At 46.7% G+C, this 23971-nt stretch overlaps 1 protein-coding gene across 1 annotated transcript in view; it reads left to right on the top strand.

The window, feature by feature from the left end:
- The window catches only part of LOC137426253 (smoothelin-like protein 2), a 43068-nt gene extending 20388 nt beyond the window's left edge, over nucleotides 1–22680 (top strand). Inside the window, exons 2-8 of the mRNA XM_068114925.2 lie at nucleotides 10701–10745; nucleotides 12850–12931; nucleotides 14079–14139; nucleotides 14326–14520; nucleotides 15252–15384; nucleotides 15764–15915; nucleotides 21213–22680. Coding sequence (XP_067971026.1) covers nucleotides 10701–10745; nucleotides 12850–12931; nucleotides 14079–14139; nucleotides 14326–14520; nucleotides 15252–15384; nucleotides 15764–15915; nucleotides 21213–21345 — 801 coding nt within the window. The 3' untranslated portion in view covers nucleotides 21346–22680. The remainder of the gene's footprint in view (nucleotides 1–10700; nucleotides 10746–12849; nucleotides 12932–14078; nucleotides 14140–14325; nucleotides 14521–15251; nucleotides 15385–15763; nucleotides 15916–21212) is intronic.
- The last annotated feature ends 1291 nt before the right edge of the window (nucleotides 22681–23971 follow it).

Raw genomic sequence — 23971 nt, forward strand, 5'->3', positions numbered from 1 at the left:
TCTCTCTCTTCCCCTCCATCTCCCTCTCCCCCTCTATCTCTCTCTCCCCCTCTATCTCTCTCCTCCACTATCTCCCTCTCCCCCTCTATCTCCCTCGCCTCCTCTATCTCTCTCTCCCCTTCTCTCTCTCGCTCTCTCCTCCTCTATCTCTCTCTCCCCCTCTATCTCTCTCTCCCCCTCTATCTCTCTCTCCCCCTCTATCTCTCTCCTCCACTATCTCCTTCTCCCCCTCTATCTCCCTCTCCCCCTCTATCTCCCTCCCCCCTTCTCTCTCGCTCTCTCCTCCTCTATCTCTCTCTCCCCCTCTATCTCTCTCCTTCTCTATCTCCCTCTCCCCCTCTATCTCTCTCCTTCTCTATCTCTCTCTCTTCCCTCTATCTCTCACTCCCCCTTTATCTCTCTCTCCCCCTCTATCTCCCTCCCCCCTCTATCTCCCTCTCCCCCTCTATCTCTCTCCTCCACTATCTCCCTCTCCCCCTCTATCTCCCTCGCCTCCTCTATCTCCCTCGCCTCCTCTATCTCTCTCTCCCCTTCTCTCTCTCTCGCTCTCTCCTCCTCTATCTCTCTCTCCCCCTCTATCTCTCTCCTCCACTATCTCCCTCTCCCCCTCTATCTCCATTGCCTCCTCTATCTCTCTCTCCCCTTCTCTCTCTCGCTCTCTCCTCCTCTATCTCTCTCTCCCCCTCTATCTCTCTCTCCCCCTCTATCTCTCTCTCCCCCTCTATCTCTCTCCTCCACTATCTCCTTCTCCCCCTCTATCTCCCTCTTCCCCTCTATCTCCCTCCCCCCCTCTATTTCTCTCTCCCCTTCTCTCTCGCTCTCTCCTCCTCTATCTCTCTCTCCACCTCTATCTCTCTCCTTCTCTATCTCCCTCTCCCCCTCGATCTCTCTCCTTCTCTATCTCTCTCTCTTCCCCTCTATCTCTCACTCCCCCTCTATCTCTCTCTCCCCCTCTATCTCCCTCTCCCCTCTATCTCCCTCTCCCCCTCTATCTCTCTCTCCCCTTCTCTCTCGCTCTCTCCTCCTCGATCTCTCTCCCCCCCTCCATCTCTCTCTCCCCCTCTATCTCTCTCTCTTCCCCTCTATCTCTCTCTCCCCCTCTATCTCCCCCTCCCCCTCAATCTCCATCTCCCCCTCTATCTCTCTCTCCCCCTCTATCTCTCTCCTCCACTATCTCCCTCTCCCCCACTATCTCCCTCTCCCCCTCTATCTCTCTCTCCCCTTCTCTCTCGCTCTCTCCTCCTCTATCTCTCTCTCCCCCTCTATCTCTCTCTCCCCCTCTATCTCTCTCTCCCTCTCTATCTCTCTCCTCCACTATCTCCCTCTCCCCCTCTATCTCCCTCTCCCCCTCTATCTCCCTCTCCCCCGCTATCTCTCTCTCTCCTTCTCTATCTCTCTCTCCCCCTCTATCTCTCTCCCCTTCTCTCTCTCTCCCCCTCTATCTTCCTCTCCTCCTCTATCTCTCTCTCCCCCTCTATCTCTCTCCTTCTCTATCTCTCTCTCTTCCCCTCTATCTCTCTCTCCCCCTCTATCTCCCTCTCCCCCTCTATCTCCCTCTCCCCATCTATCTCTCTCTCCCCCTCTATCTCTCTCTCCCCCTCTATCTCTCCTTCTCTATCTCCCTCTCCCCCTCTATCTCTCTCTCCCCTTCTCTCTCACTCTCTCCTCCTCTATCTCTCTCTCCCCCTCTATCTCTCTCTCCCCCTCTATCTCTCTCTCTCCCTCTCTATCTCTCTCCTCCACTATCTCCCTCTCCCCCTCTATCTCTCTCTCCCCCTCTATCTCCCTCTCCCCCTCTATCTCCCTCTCCCCATCTATCTCTCTCTCCCCCTCTATCTCTCTCTCCCCCTCTATCTCTCCTTCTCTATCTCCCTCTCCCCCTCTATCTCTCTCTCCCCTTCTCTCTCACTCTCTCCTCCTCTATCTCTCTCTCCCCCTCTATCTCTCTCTCCCCCTCTATCTCTCTCTCTCCCTCTCTATCTCTCTCCTCCACTATCTCCCTCTCCCCCTCTATCTCCCTCTCCCCCTCTATCTCCCTCTCCCCCTCTATCTCTCTCTCCCCTTCTCTCTCGCTCTCTCCTCCTCTATCTCTCTCTCCCCCTCTGTCTCTCCTTCTCTATCTCCCTCTCCCCCTCTATCTCTCTCCCCTTCTCTCTCTCTCTCTCCCTCTATCTCTCTCTCCCCCTCTATCTTCCTCTCCTCCTCTATCTCTCTCTCCCCCTCTATCTCTCTCCTCCACTATCTCCCTCTCCCCCTCTATCTCCCTCTCCCCCTCTATCTCTCTCTCCCCCTCTATCTCTCTCTCCCCCTCTATCTCTCTCGCCTCCTCTATCTCCCTCTCCCCCTCTATCTCTCTCCCCCTCTATCTCTCTCTCCCCCACTATCTCCCTCTCCCCATCTATCTCTCTACCTCTCTATCTCTCTCTCCCTCTCTATCTCTCTCCCCCTCTATATTTCTCTCCCCCTCTATCTCTCTCTCTCTCCTCCTCTATCTCTCTCTCCCCTTCTCTCTCTCTCCCCTCTATCTCTCTCCCCTTCTCTCTCTCCCTCTCTATCTCCTTCTCCCCCTCTATCTCTCTCTCCCCCTCTATCTCGCTCCCTCTCTATCTCTCTCCCTCTCTATCTCTCTCTCCCCCTCTATCTCTCTCTCCACCTCGATCTCTCTCTCCACCTCGATCTCTCTCTCCCCTTCTCTCTCTCTCCCCCTCTATCTCCCTCTCCACCTCTATCTCTCTCTCTCCCCCTCTCTCTCTCCCCCTCTGTCTCTCTCCCTCTCTATCTCTCTCCCCCTCTATCTCTCCCCCCCCTCTATCTCTCTCCCCCCCCCCTCTATCTCTCCCCCCCCCCTCTATCTCTCTCTCCCCCTCTATCTCTCTCTCCTCCTCTATCTCCCTCTCCCCCTCTATCTCTCTCTCCCCCGCTGTTGATACTTAAAAAGTGTGTGTGTGTGTGTGTGTGTGTGTGTGTGTGTGTGTGTGTGTGTGTGTGTGTGTGTGTGTGTGTGTGTGTGTGTGTGTGTGTGTGTGTATATGTGTGTGTCTGGGCCGTAACATTTTTACTATTTGAGCTGTTGTCATCAAAGTTTCACCAAAGCTTTATTAGAATAACTAGCGTGACTCAGTGCGCTCCGCGTGCCTCACCACACGTCGTTTCAGAGGGATAGGCATCTTTGACCATTTCGGTGTCATTGGGGTCTTCAGGGTCTTTGGGGTCTTCGGGGTATTTTGGGTCTTCGGTGTCTTCAGGGACTTTTGGGTCTTAAGGGTCTTTTGTTTCCTTTGAGTCTTTAAGAGACTTTGGGGTATTTTGGTTCTTCAGGGTATTTAAGGGTTTTTGGGGTATTTTGGGTCTTCTGGGTCTTTTGGGTCTTCGGGGTGTTTTGGGTCTTTGGGGTGTTTTGGGTCTTCGGGGTGTTTTTGGGTCTTCGGTGTCTTTTGGGTATTCGGGGTGTTTTGGGTCTTTGGGGTGGTTTGGGTCTTCGGGGGCTTTTATATCTTCAGGGTCTTTTGGGTCTTCGGTGTCTTTTGGGTCTTCATGGCCATTTGGGTCTTCAAGGAATTTTTGAGCCACAAGGCCTTCAATGGTATTTTGTGTTTTTGGTGTCTTTTGGGTCTTCAGGATCTTTGGGGTCTTTGGTGTCTTCAGAGGCTTTTGGGTCTTAAGGGTCTTTTGGTTCCTCTGGGTCTTTAAGGGTATTTTGGTATTTTTGGGTCTTCTGGGTGTTTTGGGTCTTCTGGGTCTTTTTGATCTCTTGGGTCTTTGGGGTATTTTGGGTCTTCAGGGTCTTTTGGATGTTTTTGGGTGTTTTGGGTCTTTGGGGTCTTTTGGATCTTCAGTGCCTTTTGGGTCTTCAGGGTCTTTTGGATCCTCTGGGCCTTTAAGGGTATTTTGGGTCTTTGGGGTGTTTTGGGTCATTGTTGTCTTTGGGGTCTTTGTTGTCTTTAGGGTGTTTCAGGTCTTCAGGGTGTTTTGGGTCTTCAGGGTGTTTTGGGTCTTCAGGGTGTTTTGGGTCTTAGGGGTATTTTGAGTCGTCAGGGTCTTTTGGGTCTTCGGGGTGTTTTGAGGTCTTCGGGTGTTTTGGATCTTTGATGTGTTTTGGGTCTTCGGGGTGTTTTGGGTCTTCGGAGTCTTTTGGGTATTTTGGGTCTTCGGGGTGTTTTGGGTCTTTGGGGTCTTAAGGGTCTTGTGGGAATTAAAGGGTCATCCAAGGTCTGAGGGGTCTCAGCAGTCTTAACGTAATTAAGAGGGTTAATTCAGAGGGGGTTAATTTTATTGAAGAAGAAGAAGACGTTTTCGTCGCATATAAACATAACGACATAACCATTTACGTTTGCTCTATTATAATAAGACTAGCGTGAATCGGGGCGCTCCATGCGCCTCACCGCATGTCGTTTCAGAGGGACAGGCATCTTTGACCATTTCAGTGTCTTTTGGGTATTTTGGGTCATCATGGTGTTTTGGGTCTTCAGGGTCTTTTGTCTTATCTTTTGGGTATTTTGAGTTTTTGGGTCTTCAGAGCCATTTGGGTCTTTGGGACCATTTGGGTCTTCAGGGCCATTTGGGTCTTCAGGGTCTTTTTGAGACTCTGGGCCTTCAGGGGTATTTTGGGTCTTCAGGATATTTGGGGTCTTCGGAATCTTTGGGATCTTCGGGATCTTTTGGGTCTTCATGGTCTTTGTGGTCTTCAGTGTCGTCAGGGTCTTTGTGGTCTTCAGGGTGTTTTGGGTCTTTGTGGTCTTTTGGGTCTTGAAGGGTATTTTGGGTCTTCAGGGGTTTTGGTGGTCTTAAGGGTCTTGGGGGAATTAAAGGGTCATCAAAGGTCTGAGGGGTCTCAGCAGTCTAAACGTAATTAAGAGGTTTAATTAAGAGGGTGTTCATTTTATTTGAAGAAGAAGAAGAAGACGTTATTGTCGCATATAAACATAACGACATACATAACGACATAACCATATACGTTTGCTGTATTATATTAAGACTAGCGTGACTCGGCACGCTCCGCGCACCTCACCACATGTCGTTTCAGAGGGGTAGGCATCTTTGACCATTTCGGTGTCTTTTGGGTTTCATGGTGTTTTGGGTCTTCAGGGCCATTTGGGTCTTCAGGGTCTTTTGGATCTTATGGGCCTTTAAGGGTATTTTGGGTCTTTGAGGTGTTTTGGGTCTTCAGGGTCTTTGGTGTCTTCAGAGGCTTTTGGGTCTTAAGGGTCTTTTGGTTCTTCTTGGTCTTTAGGTCTTTTTTGGTCTTCGGGGTCTTTTGGGTCTTCCAGGTATTTTTGGTTTTTGGGGTCTTTTGGGTATTCGGGGACTTTTTGGTCTTTGGGGTCTTTTGTGTCTCCGGGGTCTTTTTGGTCTTTGGGGTCTTTTTGGTCTTCGGGGTCTTTTTGCGTCTTCATGGTCGTTTTGGTCTTCGGGGTCTTTTGGGTCTTCGGGGTGTTTTGGGTCTTCGGGGTGTTTTGGGTTTTCGGGGTGTTTTGGGTCTTCGGGGTGATTTGGGTCTTCGGGGTGTTTTGGGTCTTCGGGGTGTTATGGGTCTTCGGTGTGTTTTGGGTCTCTGGGGTGCTTTGGGTCTTCGGGGTGTTTTGGGTCTTTGGGGTGTTTTGGATCTTCGGGGTGTTTTGGGTCTTCGGGGTGTTTTGGGTCTTCGGGGTGTTTTGGGTCTTCGGGGTGTTTTGGGTCTTCGGGGTGTTTTGGGTCTTCGGGGTGTTTTAGGTCTTTGGGGTGTTTTGGGTCTTCGGGGTGTTTTGGGTCTTTGGGTATTCAGGGTCTTTGGGTATTCAGGGTCTTTGGGTATTCAGGGTCTTTTTGAGCCTCAGGGCCTTGAAGGGTATTTTGGGTCTTTGGGGTCTTTGGGGGTCTTCAGGGGTTTTGGTGGTCTAAAGGGTCTTGGGGGAATTAAAGGGTCATCAAAGGTCTGAGGGGTCTCAGCAGTCTAAACGTAATTAAGAGGGTTAATTAAGAGGGTGTTCATTTTATTTGAAGAAGAAGAAGACGTTATTGTCGCATATAAACATAACGACATACATAACGACATAACCATATACGTTTGCTGTATTATAGTAAGCCTAGCGTGACTCGGCGCGCTCTGCGCGCCTCACCACACGTCGTTTCAGAGGGGTAGGCATCTTTGACCATTTTGGTGTCTTTGGGTTTCATGGTGTTTTGGGTCTTCAGGGTCTTTTGGATCTTATGGGCCTTTAAGGGTATTTTGAGTCTTTGAGGTGTTTTGGGTCTTCAGGGTCTTTTGGGTCTTTGGTGTCTTCAGAGGCTTTTGTGTCTTCTTGGTCTTTAAGGGTCTTTGGGTCTTTTTGGGTCTTCGGGGTCTTTTGGGTCTTCCAGGTATTTTTGGTCTTCGGGGTATTTTGGGTCTTCGGGGACTTTTTGGTCTTTGGGGTCTTTTTGGTCTTCGGGGTATTTTTGGTCTTCGGGGTATTTTGCGTCTTCAGGGTCTTTTTGGTCTTCAGGGTCTTTTGGGTCTTCGGAGTGTTTTGGGTCTTCGGGGTGTTTTGGGTCTTCGGGGTGTTTTGGGTCTTCGGGGTGTTTTGGGTTTTCGGGGTGTTTTGGGTCTTCGGGTGTTATGGGTCTTCGGTGTGCTTTGGGTCTTCGGTGTGTTTTGGGTCTTCTGGGTGTTTTGGGTCTTCGGGGTGTTTTGGGTCTTCGGGGTGTTTTGGGTCTTCGGGGTGTTTTAGGTCTTTGGGGTGTTTTGGGTCTTCGGGGTGTTTTGGGTCTTTGGGTATTCAGGGTCTTTGGGTATTCAGGGTCTTTGGGTATTCAGGGTCTTTGGGTATTCAGGGTCTTTTTGAGCCTCAGGGCCTTGAAGGGTATTTTGGGTCTTTGGGGTCTTTGGGGGTCTTCAGGGGTTTTGGTGGTCTAAAGGGTCTTGGGGAAATTAAAGGGTCATCAAAGGTCTGAGGGGTCTCAGCAGTCTAAACGTAATTAAGAGGGTTAATTAAGAGGGTGTTCATTTTATTTGAAGAAGAAGAAGACGTTATTGTCGCATATAAACATAACGACATACATAACGACATAACCATATACGTTTGCTGTATTATAGTAAGCCTAGCGTGACTCGGCGCGCTCCGCGTGCCTCACCACACGTCGTTTCAGAGGGGTAGGCATCTTTGACCATTTTGGTGTCTTTGGGTTTCATGGTGTTTTGGGTCTTCAGGGTCTTTTGGATCTTATGGGCCTTTAAGGGTATTTTGAGTCTTTGAGGTGTTTTGGGTCTTCAGGGTCTTTTGGGTCTTTGGTGTCTTCAGAGGCTTTTGTGTCTTCTTGGTCTTTAAGGGTCTTTGGGTCTTTTTGGGTCTTCGGGGTCTTTTGGGTCTTCCAGGTATTTTTGGTCTTCGGGGTATTTTGGGTCTTCGGGGACTTTTTGGTCTTTGGGGTCTTTTTGGTCTTCGGGGTATTTTTGGTCTTCGGGGTATTTTGCGTCTTCAGGGTCTTTTTGGTCTTCAGGGTCTTTTGGGTCTTCGGAGTGTTTTGGGTCTTCGGGGTGTTTTGGCTCTTCGGGGTGTTTTGGGTCTTCGGGGTGTTTTGGGTTTTCGGGGTGTTTTGGGTCTTCGGGTGTTATGGGTCTTCGGTGTGCTTTGGGTCTTCGGTGTGTTTTGGGTCTTCTGGGTGTTTCAGGTCTTCAGGGTGTTTTGGGTCTTCGGGGTGTTTTGGGTCTTCGGGGTATTTTGAGTCGTCAGGGTCTTTTGGGTCTTCGGGGTGTTTTGAGGTCTTCAGGGTATTTTGGGTCTTCGGGTGTTTTGGGTCTTTGATGTGTTTTGGGTCTTCGGGGTGTTTTGGGTCTTCGGAGTCTTTTGGGTATTTTGGGTCTTCGGGGTGTTTTGGGTCTTTGGGGTCTTAAGGGTCTTGTGGGAATTAAAGGGTCATCCAGGGTCTGAGGGGTCTCAGCAGTCTTAACGTAATTAAGAGGGTTAATTCAGAGGGGGTTAATTTTATTGAAGAAGAAGAAGACGTTTTCGTCGCATATAAACATAACGACATAACCATTTACGTTTGCTCTATTATAATAAGACTAGCGTGAATCGGGGCGCTCCATGCGCCTCACCGCATGTCGTTTCAGAGGGACAGGCATCTTTGACCATTTCAGTGTCTTTTGGGTATTTTGGGTCATCATGGTGTTTTGGGTCTTCAGGGTCTTTTGTCTTATCTTTTGGGTATTTTGAGTTTTTGGGTCTTCAGAACCATTTGGGTCTTTGGGACCATTTGTGTCTTCAGGGCCATTTGGGTCTTCAGGGTCTTTTTGAGACTCCGGGCCTTCAAGGGTATTTTGGGTCTTCAGGATATTTGGGGTCTTCGGGATCTTTGGGATCTTCGGGATCTTTTGGGTCTTCATGGTCTTTGTGGTCTTCAGTGTCGTCAGGGTCTTTGTGGTCTTCAGGGTGTTTTGGGTCTTTGTGGTCTTTTGGGTCTTGAAGGGTATTTTGGGTCTTCAGGGGTTTTGGTGGTCTTAAGGGTCTTGGGGGAATTAAAGGGTCATCAAAGGTCTGAGGGGTCTCAGCAGTCTAAACGTAATTAAGAGGTTTAATTAAGAGGGTGTTCATTTTATTTGAAGAAGAAGAAGAAGACGTTATTGTCGCATATAAACATAACGACATACATAACGACATAACCATATACGTTTGCTGTATTATATTAAGACTAGCGTGACTCGGCACGCTCCGCGCACCTCACCACATGTCGTTTCAGAGGGGTAGGCATCTTTGACCATTTCGGTGTCTTTTGGGTTTCATGGTGTTTTGGGTCTTCAGGGCCATTTGGGTCTTCAGGGTCTTTTGGATCTTATGGGCCTTCAAGGGTATTTTGGGTCTTTGAGGTGTTTTGGGTCTTCAGGGTCTTTTGGGTCTTTGGTGTCTTCAGAGGCTTTTGGGTCTTAAGGGTCTTTTGGTTCTTCTTGGTCTTTAAGGGTCTTTGGGTCTTTTTTGGTCTTCAGGGTCTTTTGGGTCTTCCAGGTATTTTTGGTTTTTGGGGTCTTTTGGGTATTCGGGGACTTTTTGGTCTTTGGGGTCTTTTGGGTCTCCGGGGTCTTTTTGGTCTTTGGGGTCTTTTTGGTCTTCGGGGTCTTTTTGCGTCTTCATGGTCGTTTTGGTCTTCGGGGTCTTTTGGGTCTTCGGGGTCTTTTGGGTCTTCGGGGTGTTTTGGGTCTTCGGGGTGTTTTGGGTCTTCGGGGTGATTTGGGTCTTCGGGGTGTTTTGGGTCTTTGGGGTGTTATGGGTCTTCGGTGTGTTTTGGGTCTTCGGTGTGTTTTGGGTCTCTGGGGTGCTTTGGGTCTTCGGGGTGTTTTGGGTCTTTGGGGTGTTTTGGATCTTCAGGGTGTTTTGGGTCTTCGGGGTGTTTTGGGTCTTCGGGGTGTTTTGGGTCTTCGGGGTGTTTTGGGTCTTCGGGGTGTTTTGGGTCTTCGGGGTGTTTTAGGTCTTTGGGGTGTTTTGGGTCTTCGGGGTGTTTTGGGTCTTTGGGTATTCAGGGTCTTTGGGTATTCAGGGTCTTTGGGTATTCAGGGTCTTTGGGTATTCAGGGTCTTTTTGAGCCTCAGGGCCTTGAAGGGTATTTTGGGTCTTTGGGGTCTTTGGGGGTCTTCAGGGTATTTTGGTTCTTCAGGGGTCTTGGTGGTCTGAAGGGTCTTGGGGGAATTAAAGGGTCATCAAAGGTCTGACGGGTCTCAGCAGTCTTAACGCAATTAAAAGGGTGGTAATTTTATTTGAAGCAGAAGAAGACGTTATTGTCGCATATAAACATACATTCATACATACATAGCGAACCATATACGTTTGCTCTATTATAATGAGATATGGAGAAGGCAAAGCAAATTAATAATTCGGTCAAAAGGTCAAAGGTCAAGGTTGCGTAAAATCACCAATTTTCATCTGATTGACCTGAAATTTAAAGAATTTGCATATTGGGTCACTGAATTTGTTCACCAATCAAAAGCTACACGCTTTTTTTTTTTTTAGATCAAAATGTCAAAGGTCAACGTTGCGTAAAATCACCAATTTTCACCCGATTGACCTGAAATTTAAAGAATGTGCATATTGGGTCACTGAGTTGGTTCACTAATCTCAGGGTAGGAGTTCACTGGTTTTTTTTTTTGATCAAAAGGTCAAAGGTCAAGATTGCATAAAATCGTCAATTTTCATCCAATTGACATGGAATTTAAAGAATTTGCATATTGGGTCGCAGAATTGTTTCACCAATGAAAAGCTAGAAGCTGATTATTTTTAGGTCTAAAGCTCAAAGGTCAAGGCTGATAATAATTGATAAATCATCAATTTTCATTTTGTTTTGTTTTTTTTAACTGTTTTTGAGCATACAGAAGAAGACGTCTGAATACAAAGGGACGCGGAGGGGCTTTGCATTTTCAGATGCTTTCCAGTTACTTTAGTTATTGGAATCGGCCTTGGAAAAATGCCACGATTAGCTATCTTAACATGGATATACACCTTAAGACGGATTTCGCGAAGTGGAAAATCCCCTCACAAAGGAGGGGGAGGAAGTCGCTACATCCTCCATCGTGCGACCCTTCGTCCTCTTGTCAAGTTTGGTTAAGATTGGATAAGTTAATGACAAAATGTATCTTGGTCAGACTGACAGAGAGACAGACAGCCAGAAACCAAATTTGCGTATTTTTGTACAGTTTATGATGATTGCTTTCTTGACTTTTTTCCCTCAACCACCATCCATCCTCCCACACCTCCCAGGACAGCAAAGAAGTGGGTGAGAAAGAGGTGTCGATCATCACAAAGGTGGGGTGCAACACATCATTGCAGGCAGCAAGCGCACCAGAACTTTAATTTCGATACTCCTTGGTTCGAGTATGAATGTTTAAAGATGGGTACTTTCATTCGATTTGAAAACCTGAATACGAAGCACGTGTTTTGTTTAATGTAAGACAAAGGTGGCCAGTGTATCACACCCCACAACATATCAGATACATTTTGGTGTGCAATGGAAAAATTGGACATGTTCTGTTTCATCACAAGATGTCTGTGCCTTTGGCCACTGTGTCAAGGTACACAGCTTGGCTGTGTTAGAAGTCAGGGAGTAGAGAAATGTTTGCAAAGTCTGTGGCTGTGTTGTACACAACCCAAAGAGACGTGCTCTGTGCATGTTGGTCAGTGTGTGTGACAAATACCAACCTTGTGATGATGGTATGATATCTTACAAATATGTATGGTATTACTTAGTGCATTCAGAAAGTATTCAGACCCCTTCACTTTTTTCACATTTTGTTATGTTGCAGCCTTATGCTGAAATCGTTTAAATTCATTTTTCCCTCATCAATCTACACTCAATACCCCATAATGACAAAGAGAAAACAGGATTTTAGAAAGTTTTGCAAATTTATTTAAAAAAAAAAACTGAAATATCACATTGACATAAGTATTCATACCCTTTGCTATGACACTTGAAATTTAGCTCAGGTGCCTCCCATTTCTCTTGATCATCTTTGAGATGTTTCTGCACCTTGATTGGAGTCCACCTGTGGTAAATTCAATTAATTGGTCATGATTTGGAAAGGCACACCCCTGTCTATATAAGGTCTCACAGCTGACAATGCAAATCAGAGCAAAAACCAAGCCATGAGGTCGAAGGAACTGCCAGCAGAGCTCAGAGACAGGATTGTGTCGAGGCACAGATCTGGGGAAGCCTACAAAAAAAATTCTGCTGCATTGAAGGTTCCCAAGAGCACAGTGGCCTCCATAATTCTTAAATGGAAGAAGTTTGGAACAACCAGGACTCTTCCTAGAGCTGGCCGCCCGGCAAAACTGAGCAATCTGGGGAGAAGGGCCTTGGTAAGAGAGGTGACCAAGAACCCGATGGTCACTCTGGCTGAGCTCCAGAGATCCTGTGTGGAGATGGGAGAAACTTCCAGAAGGACAACCATCACTGCAACACTCCACCGATCTGGGCTTTATGGCAGAGTGGCCAGACGGAAGCCTCTCCTCAGTGAAAGACACATGAAAGCCCACAGAATCTTGTTTCTCACAGTCTGAGAGTCCTTCAGGTGCTTTTTTTGCAAACTCCAAGCGGACTTTCATACGCGAAGCCAACGTTGGCAACTTTCATACGCCAACGATACGCGAAGCTGCCTGCCGTTCTTCGCCCGTGGACCCGGAGCCTGGACGGATCCCATCGCCTGGAACCATCTGCCTGGACCTTCCTCCCCTACCAGCTACCATTCCGTGTGAGTGTGTCTGTTTGTCCTGGGGTCGTGATAAGTTAAGACTGTTTAGATAAGCTTGCCCTATGTCCTTTTATTTCCTTCTTTTGTATATTCTTGCCTTTCGTTTCCTCTTTTCGTGTAGTTAATAAATCATATTTGTTCTTCCTTCACCCTTCTTATTCTTTGGTTCCTCTCATCCGATCGCTTGCGTCCTGTCCCCAATTGAATATCGGTGGCACGATATAGGAACCGCTCAGAATCGGGTTAGTCTTTCTGCTAACGGCTCGAGCTTTGGATTGCTAAACCGCTCGGCAACCTTCCATCTTGTCCGTGGCTCGGGCAGAAGTAGCGCCCTGCTTTGCGGCGAGGTTGGCGAAGGTATCTGGGACTCCATTGACCAGTCACCCTGGTCAATCTCAACCCCGCAAAGGAGCGCGGTATCTTCTAGGACTCGGACGGCCAGTGTAAAAGACGAGGGGTTTAAACCCCCCTCGGTAAGGGGAGCGCCGTAATCTGAGATCTGCAACAATACTTTCTGAATGCACTGTATCTTTCTGTGTTGTCATTGCTTTTTGCTTTTTTTTTTTTCATTACATTTTGCAATCATTTTTTCAATGATTTCATCATTGCTTATTTTTTAAAATATTTTTCTTTCCTTGATGTTATCTTACTATCTTTGACAGCTATCCTCTTCTAAACACCTCAAGTCTGGAGTGAATAATCCACCATATTTGCCAAAACAACAAGATCTACAAAACGAACCAAGTGGGTATGATTAAATAAAGCAAATTAAAGTTTGGGAAGGAGATTATCTTTTCCCACTTTGTTACATATAAATGCTGTACTATAGTGTCCATTCATATTTGCCCCGATGGGGGAGAGGATGGTGGTCCTCCTCTTTGAGGCAATGCAGTTCTTATGGCGACCTATTGTGGTGTTTTTGGACAGCGTTCTACATTTTATAGAGAGACGATGAAAACAGCGTGCGATGTTCAAGTCTGGGTTGCTGTGTAACTTGGTGGGGATTCCAGAATAGCTCTTTGCTCTTGTCCTTCTCAAGTGGTGGTTTGTTTAGAAAGACTGATAAGGTGCTGTTGGAGTAAGTTAGGTGAGCTGATGCAAAGGAAGAATGTCAATGAGATGGTGGTGGAGGAACAGGTGGGTGTGGGTGAGAGGTGGAGAAGGGGGAGGGAGTGTCCACTTCAAATGCTGGAAGAGAGTTCTGTACTAACAGAGACCATAATCTCATTCATTGTTTCAACTGCTATTAAACTATGTCCACATTGCCTGGCCCATTTACCTTACGGTCATTGTTGAGTGACCGGACCTTTTGTATTGGAGGAATACAGTTCACGGTAGAGCTGTTGAAGTCTCCGTCTGAGCATGTGTCTCATGATGTTGGGATCCCAGGTTAAAATGCCTTACACAATGTTGATTTGTCCATTGCGGACTAATGTCCTTTGTAATTTATGTAAAAGTGCTCTGATGTCTACCAGTGATCTTGTGTAAGCTCCTCCATGAGTCAAAGGTCACTGTCATTTAGCATATTAAAGTTTTCTTTGAGTTTGTACTTTGCTTGTGTGCTCTTTGTAATAGTGTGCTGGTAAGTTGTGACGCTAAGATAACCCGGCCTCTCAAAGACGAAAGAGACCACCACCAACATCCATCTCAACACGAGGTATTTACCACATCACGTCATACAAGGCACAGCAGAGACGTATTAGGGAGAGGGTTTAAAATAAGGCCATGTTTCGCCACCAACTACCATGGAGATCACAAGGATCTGGAGGCAGAAGCCACAGATTCTGAAGGAAATGTTTTGATATAAAATTGTTCGTGATCTCTCGGTTTAATGTTTTCTTTGAACTGAAAACCTGAATTGATTGTTTCCCTCTAACCTCTTCATTCCTAGATGTGAACTCGGCAACCACCCCGAGCAGCACACCATACAACGCTGTACGAAGCATTATTTGGTATGGCTTCTCTTGATTCCTGATACCTATAGAAAGAAACTGTGTTCCATCTATACGCCATTTTCTATTCTCTTGATATTGATGTAGACAGTGCTCCACCTCCATGCCAATTTCTGTGCTCCTCGGTTACCATAACCATTACTTGCAGATTCTACCATCATATCTCTTCCTTGCCTCCTGTCCCAGTTCTGACAAAGAGCAGGTGAGAGCCGCTGAAGAAAGAACCAGTGGTGGAGATCCTGATAAGAAAACGTTCCAAGCTCCCTGGCGTTCACACACCGTCTCCACTTTATCCCACCCTCAAACTATCAACCTCCCAAAGTCAAGGGGACAACAGTTTCGTCCCCCTCTCCTCCAGAAACTTGGACGTCAGAACACACTGTGAGCCTGTGCAACTGATCACTTGTCTTGTGTCTTGTGCAACATGAGCTGATGACATTGAATAACACCAGTATTGTTTTGCACATTGTTGCAGTGTAAAGATAGTATATTGTAGTTATAAAATTAATATATTCCACTATTCTTATGTGCTTCCTCGTCAACATCTCGGTTTGCAAAAAGGAGAGCCTTCCCAACGTATATCGTGCAAACAGTTGTCCCATGCAATATGTGCTGCCAATTGTTTAAGAAGGAAAAGTTTCTGCAGCTGAGATTGCACCACAAACCACAGCTGCTGCCACCATCCTATAAGCTGATGTGGTCTATGGTTATGCCATGTGGAGACCTCTCATCCATTAAGAAGTAGAAGAACAGGTACAGCTACATTGGATCACGTGACTTATCCGAGGTTGGTGGTTCTTCAAAATGTGTTCTCCCTGACTGTGAAGAATTTGAAGAAGCTCTCACTTTGCTTTGTTCTTTCATATTCCTAACATCAAAGTGCTCAAGGTATCTAAACCCACCACTAAAGACAGTTAAGCCGGGTTGAGGATTGTACATCATCCTTTTAGAAGTGCCTTGTTTACGTGTCAGGATTATGTAATAGGGTTTACACTCGTAGTCCAGCTTCTAGATCAAAACATGTTTGAAATGTGAATGCTTTATCCTTATATATGAAGAATGCATTTAAACTGCCCATCCCAGCACAGAGCACCCATCCTTCTATCCTCCAGAGAGCCACGGGGAGGGGGCCGGAGCATGGCCGTGCGAGCTCCGTTGCGTCGCTCAGCTTCTCTGGGAGGAGGCATTGGGGATATCAAGCAGATTCTCCTGGACTGGGTCAGAAAGCAAACAGAAGGCTATCCGGTGAGCACTACAATATAGTACTCTAATCCTGTGACTACTAGCATGCAACACCCACCCTGACATCCTGAGTGTTTACACAATAAGCTGGGGTTTTGCACACCCTCTTGATTGCCTTGAACTCAATCATGATAGCTCATGCATAACTTGTAATTTGTTGGGATTACTTCCAGCAGCTTGCACTGTATACAGCATCACTTGATTCAGGGATAGTGATAGGCACAGGTATTTTAGGAGGGTTCCTTGTATACCCATGCCATCACTGGAGACATCTCATAGCCTTTGCACCATGCGTGCTCCATCTACGTGGAATGTTAAGGTGGTCAACCTCTCATCCAGCCCAACTCATGGCCCTTTCACTGAATGTGGTTCCTGTGTGCAGGATGTTAAGGTCGTGAACTTTTCATCCAGCTGGGCGGATGGGTTAGCCTTCTGTGCTTTGATACACTCATCATTCCCATCTGCTTTCGACTTCAGCACTCTCAGCGCCTCCCAGCCTCAGAAGAATTTTAACTTGGCGTTCGACGCTGCAGAGTACGTTTGTCTGGATGGCTGTCTGACGCTCATCTGTGCATGCTTGGTCAACTGTATGTGACTGAATCTGTGTGTTTTGACTTTGATAATATTTTTCAGAAGAACATGTTAATATTGTCCCTGGAACCTGTGAGACCCCACCCATTGAGCATGTGTTGGCCTGTGGAAAGCACGATGAACTATGTACCATTAATAGCTCATAAGAAATTGTGTAAGTTTATTTAGCAGAGATCCATGTAAATAAGCCTCTAGGCCTCATGCCCAATGTTACCATTGGAGTTCGTCAAATTGGTATCGCTGCATCCCTCCATATTGTCACCGGCCTCTGGTTCAAAACAGTAATCAAATAATTGACCCAAATGAAACCCAGTGGAGTATCAGGAGAAACCCAAAAGATAAAGATGGAGTCATCAGGAGGAAGCTGGATAGGATTCAGGCTTTGACCGGTTCTCCTCTACCCTCAAATCCATCCAGGTGCTGTTGTTGCTCACCCACCTTCTACGTCTTTGTTCTCCACATGCATTGAGGAAATTATGCTGCAGTTATTGATATCACAATCTCTTAACTCACTCAGACAATTCCCTTTGGCCAGACTTGCCATGTTCCACTTGTGACATCACAACATGCTGGCCAAGAGATGCCAGATTTGAGGATATACCGATGGAAAGAAATTGTCATGTTGTGCTTTTCTTTTGGAAAATTTGTCATTTTATCAAAACCGGGCAGGAGACAAAACTCATTTTCAGAAATGTGTTTCTTAAAAGGTACACAATTTATGAATACAAAATTCTTCCGAGGCTACTTTTTTTTTCTTTTTTCTTTTTTTCTTTTTTGTATACATAATCGAGGCTCGTGAAAGAGCTAACATTTATCACACAAACAAATACAAATAAATCAAACAGACAAACAAACAAAGTGTATAAAAAGGGGAGTGGTAGACAATATGGGGAGAGAAGGGGAAGCACATAAACACAACATTTGTGAGGGACATCGGGAATGTGTGGGAGGGAGAGGGCTTGGAGGCGTGGGAAGGCGGGGGGGGGGGGGGGGGGGTGGGAGAAGTATAAACACAAGGACACCAAGGACTTCCAGGAAAGAAGTTGGTATTTCAAAAAAGAGGCTTTGGGGTGAAATTAGCGGAGGTAAAACAGATCAAGGTTTTGGATGGGGAAGATAAGAGATGGTGGTGAACAGCTGTTTTAAAGACCTGGAGGGAGGAGTGGGATTGAAGGGAGTGGGGGAGTTTGCTCCAGAGGCGGGAGAAAAGAGGAATGAAAGAGTGAAGGTGAGCAGAAAGTCTTGATTTTGGCAGTTTAACCATAAGAGGGTTGCAGGCAGATCTTGTGCGACCTTTAGGAATATTTGGGGGACAGAGCCCAGAGAGAGCTGGAGGAGCAAGGCCGGAGAGGAGTCGGTAGAAGACAGAAAGACCACCAACCTGCCTGCGGTGAGTAAGTGAAAGGCCCTCGGAGGTAGCTTCATCACGGGAGATTCCAATGATTCTGAACGCTTTGGTTTCAACAGCGTGAAGACGAGCTAGGTGTGAGGCAGGTGCACCAGCCCAGAGGGGAGAGCAGTATTCCATTGAGCTGCGGATGAAAGCCTTGTACGTGGTGAGGAGCTCAGGTGTGCCAAGGAAGGACTTCGCACGACGGAGGATGCCCAGTCGGCGACTGGCTTTGGAGGCCAGATTTGAAATGTGGTTTTCCCAGGAAAGATCATGGCAGATAGTGAGACCCAAAAGCTTGAGTGACAGAACTTCTTGGAGAGGATTATTCAGAAAGTGGATGGGAGGGTTGTCCAGTCGGTCTTTTCGGAGAGACATCGTAAGAGAGTGAGATTTGTCAGGATTGAAAGACATGTTCCACTTGTTTGCCCAGTCAGTGATTTTGTCCAGGTCTGTAGAGAGTGAGGAGGCTGCAGACTGCCGATCTGAGGGATGAGGAATGGAGCGGCAGAGAGTGGAGTCATCAGCAAAGAGATAGAGAGGGGATTTTCAAGAGAGTCGGAGAGATAACTGATGAAGACCAGAAAAAGCACAGGGCCCAGAACACTGCCTTGGGGAACTCCAGTCTGAACAGGAAGAGGAGATGAGAGAAACTCATTCAGGGCCACACGTTGACTACGACTAGAGAGGAAGTCCGCCAGCCATGCGTGGAGATTTCCATGGATACCAAAGGAGGAGAGTTGGGTGAGCAGAGTGGGGTGCCAGACCGTATCGAAGGCATGTGATATATCGAGGGAGACAGCTCTAATTTCCTGTGTGGCATTGAGGACCTCCATCCATTGTTGAGACAGCAGAAGCAGCATGTCCAGAGTAGAGTGACCTGGTCTGAAACCAAATTGATGATCAGAGATCAAGCCATTGGAGAAGAGGAAGGATTTGATATCCGAAGCAATGATGGATTCCATGACTTTGCTGATAATTGGGAGAAGGCTGATTGGTCTGTAGTTACTAGGATCTGTTTTTGCACCTTTTTTGTGTAAAGCGGTGATGTTGGCTGATTTCTAAGCAGATGGCAGTTGACCTTGAGCAAAAGAGAGGGTGAAGAGAACAGAGAGAGGGAGTGAAAGAGCAGAAGAACAGGATTTTAGGACCCGTGGGCTGATGCCGTCAGGTCCATTTGCAGAATCAGAGTCGAGAGTTGACAGAAACTTTTCCACCTTGTCAGGAGGAAAGGACACAGAGTCCAGGAGCAGCTGGGTATGACTGGGTACGGTGGGTACAGAGAGGGATGGGTTTGGGACACAAGATATAGAGGCAAACACAGAGTTGAGGCATTCAGCTTTTTCACGTGCGGAGTCAGCTGTGTAGCCGTTTGAGGTAAGGGAGGGGATGGAGGGGGAACAAACAACAGAAACAGATTTGACCAGACGCCACCAGGATTTGGAAGAGGGAGACAGATAAGAGAGTTCGGTCTTCAGAACGGAGAGATATTGTTTCCTGACTCTCCTGAGGGTGGACACACACTTGTTTCGGGCTTTGTGAAAGGAAATGAGATTTCTTTCCGTTGGATTTGCTTTCCAGGAGACAAAGGCAAGTTGTTTCTGGGCAACAGCCTCACCACAAGATTCCGTGTACCATGGACGGGAGGAGGGGTTTGACAACTGAAGACGAGATGGGATAAATCTGTGCATGAGAGAGAGCAATTTACTTTGGAAGAATTCCCAGGATGAGTTGATGTCAGAGGTGGTAGAGATGGGAGACCAGTCCAGATGATTGATGGCTGCTTGAAGACCGAGCCAGTTGGCCTGAGTGAAATGCCAGACTCGTCGACGCTGAGGAGGCTCCCTGAGAATGGTCAGAGAGATGTCCACTTTAACAAGCACATGATCAGATGAGCCGATTGGAGCAGAAGAAGAGCAGCAGACATTTTCAGGAAAGTTAGTCATAACCAAGTCCAGAAGAGAAGATGCTCCGTTGACTGAGATCCGGGTCGGGAAATTGACAGATTGTGTCAGTCCCAGTGAGTCGCAGAAGTCCTTTGCTGAGGAGCCATGGCTGGTGAGAGAGGTACCCACACCCAGCCAACTGGCATGGTGACAATTGAAATCACCACATATGAGGAAGAGAGAGTTGGGATGAGTAGATAGAAGTTGGTCCATATTATCAGACAGCGAGATGTAGATGGAGTCATCACTGTTTGGTGGACGGTAAAACACACATATGAACAAGAGGTGGGAGCGAAGGGGAAGCCGTAGCCAGAGGTATTCCTGGGGGTGAGGTGGAGAGAGGGCAGTGCAGGGCGAGTGAGAAAGAGTTTTTGATAAAGATAGCAACCCCACCTCCAGGACGAGGCTCAGGTCTATCATACCGGAGGAGAGAGTAACCCGGGAGAGATACTAAGGAATCAGAGCCATCATGAAGGAGGAAAGTTTCTGTTAAGCAGATCACGTCTGGTTTGTCAGAAGCAACCTGTATGGAGAGATCAGTTAAGTTTGAATGAAGGCCCCGGATGTTTGAGGTTCATACCGTTAATGAAGAGGAAAGGGGGAGGGGGGGAATCGGATAAGAACAGGGGGTGTGGGGTCGGGTAAGATGTGGAAGAGGAGGAAGAGGTAGGGAGAGCTGTTGGAGGTGTGTCAGAGATTTCAGAATAGCTCGGAGAAAGGGAAGGATGGGGTGGACAAAAGGTTTGATGGTGATTGGGTGAGGCACAGTGAGGTGTTATTTGAGGAGGGGGAAGAGCGAGGCAGAAGGTTGGGGGAGATGGAGGTGAGAGTTGGAAGGGGGAAGAAGTGGGGAGGACGCTTTGAGGAGGAGGGGTGAGGGGAGAAATGGAGAAGAAATGAGGGTGGGGAGATTTGAAGGGGAGGGGCGAGGGGGGAGTTTATGAGGGGAGGGGTTAGGGGGGAGTTTCGGAGGGAAGGGACAAGGGGAGGGATTTGAAAGGGATGGGAGATGGGGGAGATTTGGAGGGGAGGGGTGAGGGGGGAGTCTTTGAGGTGAGGGGCGAGGGGAGTCTTGGAGGGGAAGGGTGTGGGGGGAGTTTAGGAGGGAAGGGGCAATGGGGGAGATTTGAAAGGGATGGGTGATGGGGAGGATTTGGAGGGGAGGGGCAAGGGGGAAGATTTGAAAAGGATGAGTGATGGGGAAGATTTGGAGAGGAGGGGTGATGGGGAAGATTTGGAGGGGAGGGGTGATGGGGAGGATTTGGAGGGGAGGGGTGAGATTGGATTTTGGAAAGTGTACGATTAATGGGAAACAAACATTTCTTGCAAAATGAGTTTCTTGTGACCTTCGAGTCAAAAATACGTTTGAGGACGCTGGAGGGGGGGGGGGGGGGGGGTGGAGTGCAGGAGAGTTTCGGGAATGTATGAAAGAGGTACTGTAAGAGATGGAATTTTTTTTTGGAATGAATAGCTTTGGTGAGCAAGTCGAAAGCAACCTTTTATAGAAGAAGAAGAAAAAGGTGTTATAATACACGACAGAATACAGAACTTCAGGGGAAAGTTTAAACATTTTAAAGTTTAACAGTGAAAACTATCTGGGGAAATGTGGGTGAAACACGAAGAACGAAGAACGAACGAACGAATAAGAACAGAGAAGGAATTTTTTTTTTTTTTGAGTTGAGATTTTAAACAAGGATGTATGGGGTGAAAAGACTGGGAAAAAACAGATAACGAAAGTAAAGTAAATTAGCCCTTTAATGGATGAACCCCAAGTTGTTTATTTCCCATGGACTGATACCTTGATAGAAAAGAATGTGAGTGCACGAATTGTCAGTGAATTTGCTGTAATTCGAGAAGGAAACTCATTCATCTGTTTGTGGTTCTTCCTCCCACATTTCTCATAGGCGGCTGGCTCACTGTGACCGGCTCATAGAAGTGGATGACATGATGGAAATGAGGCACCATCCGGACCCTAAATGCATCTTCACCTATGTTCAGGCTCTCTACTCGTGCCTGCGGCAGCCACTGGCCCATTAAGAAGGCGACGGGGGTTGGCGAATGGAGAAGAATGATGTGTAATGATTGCATTTTGCTGTTACTTTGCTGTGCAGGTCAAATCAACGTTATAAACTCTGAATTTGACTAGATAGTTCATTTTGTAATTTGGTATCAAATTCCGTACAAACAATGAGGTTTATGAAAAAGCATTTTGATACACTAGAAACACCAGCTCCAACCTGGAGCAGCCTGGGGGTAAGGGATATTGGGATAGGTGTGGAAAATATAGTTTGTGCCATGGCTAGTGGCAGTTCTAGTTCCTACTGTTTTCAGCAGGGGTTAGTAAACCACTTGCACTGTGCCACGTGTACATGCGTGAGGTGGTTGTGCCTTTAACTTGACCCTGGGTACCCCCAGCATGTATGCAAAATTTGTCGGAGATTGGCCCAACAGTGTTTTTTTCGATGATTTTCAGACATACACACATACATATATATATATATATATATATATATATATATATATATATATACACACCCACAGAGAATTGCCTTATTTTATACAGTACGATTTACTGATGCTTGTGTTGGTATTTTTATTTTGAATATTATTTTTGTATGTTTGTTTTAAAGTCGTCACAGGAAAAATATCTAAATGATCTTGTATAAATACTATTAGTTTATATGAACTTTACTGGCACTTTTCATTGTACTTTGGAATGCAATGCCTTGCTTATGAATCTGGCCCCATTATGGTCATGCAGACTTTGAAAGCGCTTGGCAACCTGGACAGAACCAGTTTGAGAAACAAGGTGGTAAGCATCACCTCAATCTTTTTCCAACCGATGGGATTGCAGGAGAGGTGATTCAATCTTGGAACCAGGCTTGCCAGGGAATTTTCATGGGGATGATGGAACTACAATGGCTACCAGCAGATAGTCTAAGAAGAATTTATATAATTTTGTAGACTGTACAGTGGCCTAGTGGAGAGGGCCATGGCCGAGTGGTGAGGGAAATGGCCTGGCTTCCCAAAGGTTATGAGTCCAAATTATAAGCAACCTGACCTAGTTCCTGGAGAATTAGCATGTCAGTATCAGATTGTTCTTTAAAACCCAGCTGGAACACTAATGACCTTTCGAGAAGAGATAATTTGCCTGCACCAACAGTTATGGCCTACATGTGGCACACTTCATGATGGTGGTGGTGGAGACTTACATTTGTATCAAAGCGTCGGGCTGTTCACGAAAGCTGTTTCCATTGGTTGACGTCAAAGTTGACTCATGTCATGGGCACTAAAATGCGGCTGATGAAAATGGCAGTGCATTCCACATCCCTATAACTAGAAAAATAAAAGGGTCTATGATCGCACAATCGAGCTTCTGAGTGAGAGTTTCCAGTAACTTTCAAAATGGGTTATAGTAAGTAGAGTATAAGCAGTTGTGGAGTCCGTTAGTAAAAACAAAACAACCTTCTAAACATTGCATCGAGTGTGATATTTGAGTTTTGGTTTCACCTGTGTTTGGGTGCTGCTGTTGAAAGGATTTTTGTTCTTAAACTCACCCTTTATGAATCAAGACCTGTTCTCAGAGTGACTTTTCTGGAATGTTCAACAATACTAATTTAATATCATTTCAGGGACTTTATTTCGGCCAACTTTTTATTTTTATTACTTTTGTCACAATTAAAGCCTGGGTATGGGGGCTTTCCTGCATTTCCTTAAGGCCTGGTAGACCAGAGCTTGATGCAAGTACGTAGTCACAAGAACTTATTGAACAGTTACACCGCCTAAACCACATCAATCTCCAGAATAAGCCAGGCCTTTACAAGGGGGTTGAGAGCTATTGGGTACACTTATTCGTGGTGGTTGTACCCCCAATGCATGTCGGGAGCCAAATATTCCCCATTCTTCCCTGCTGCCCTGATTCGTCAGGGCAGTGTGGTCACTGTCAGAGAGCCGATCGGTCCCCATGGACCGGCCCTTTCCCTCTTGTCTCTTCTCTCTAACTCTGTCGTAGCCCTGACTTTGTGAAGGCGGGGGGACACCATCCTGGATGTGGGCGACCTCTGGGTCGCTCCTAGGAGATCGATCGGGTGTCTCTGTGCCACGGACTTGTTCGAGAGAACTGTCTGGGACTATACAATAACAACAACTATCGTTGAGGCTTGTACCAAACATCAAAATCCCGGGTTTAATGCTATGATAACTACAGAGTGCATGGAACACCTTACTTGGCCATAACTGTTGGTGCAGTCTTGAGAAAAGGGATATGGGAAGGGTCTTTTCAACTCTTGCTTTGCATTTCAGAGCATGATCAAAATATTAGTTTTGTTTGTGAACTTTGAATAACAGGTGCGGTGGCAACCATATGGAGCTGATCAAACGGAGCAGTCCGAAGCTGAACATTCTGCCAATTCTTTTTTTTTTTTTTTTTGTATACAGAATCGAGGCTCGTGAAAGAGCTAACATTTATCACACAAACAAATCAAACAGACAAACAAACAAAGTATATAAAAAGGGGAGTGGTAGACAAGATGGGGAGAGAAGGGGAAGCACATAAACACAACATTTGAGAGCAGGGACATCGGGAATGTGTGGGAGGGAGAGGGTTTCGGGGGAGGCGGTGTGGGAAAGGGGGAGGGGGGGGTGGGAGAAGTACAAACACAAC

This window comes from Myxine glutinosa, chromosome 4 (genome assembly GCF_964187855.1).
Source record: "Myxine glutinosa chromosome 4, kmMyxGlut1.1, whole genome shotgun sequence".
In the NCBI taxonomy this organism is placed as follows: Eukaryota; Metazoa; Chordata; class Myxini; order Myxiniformes; family Myxinidae; genus Myxine; species Myxine glutinosa.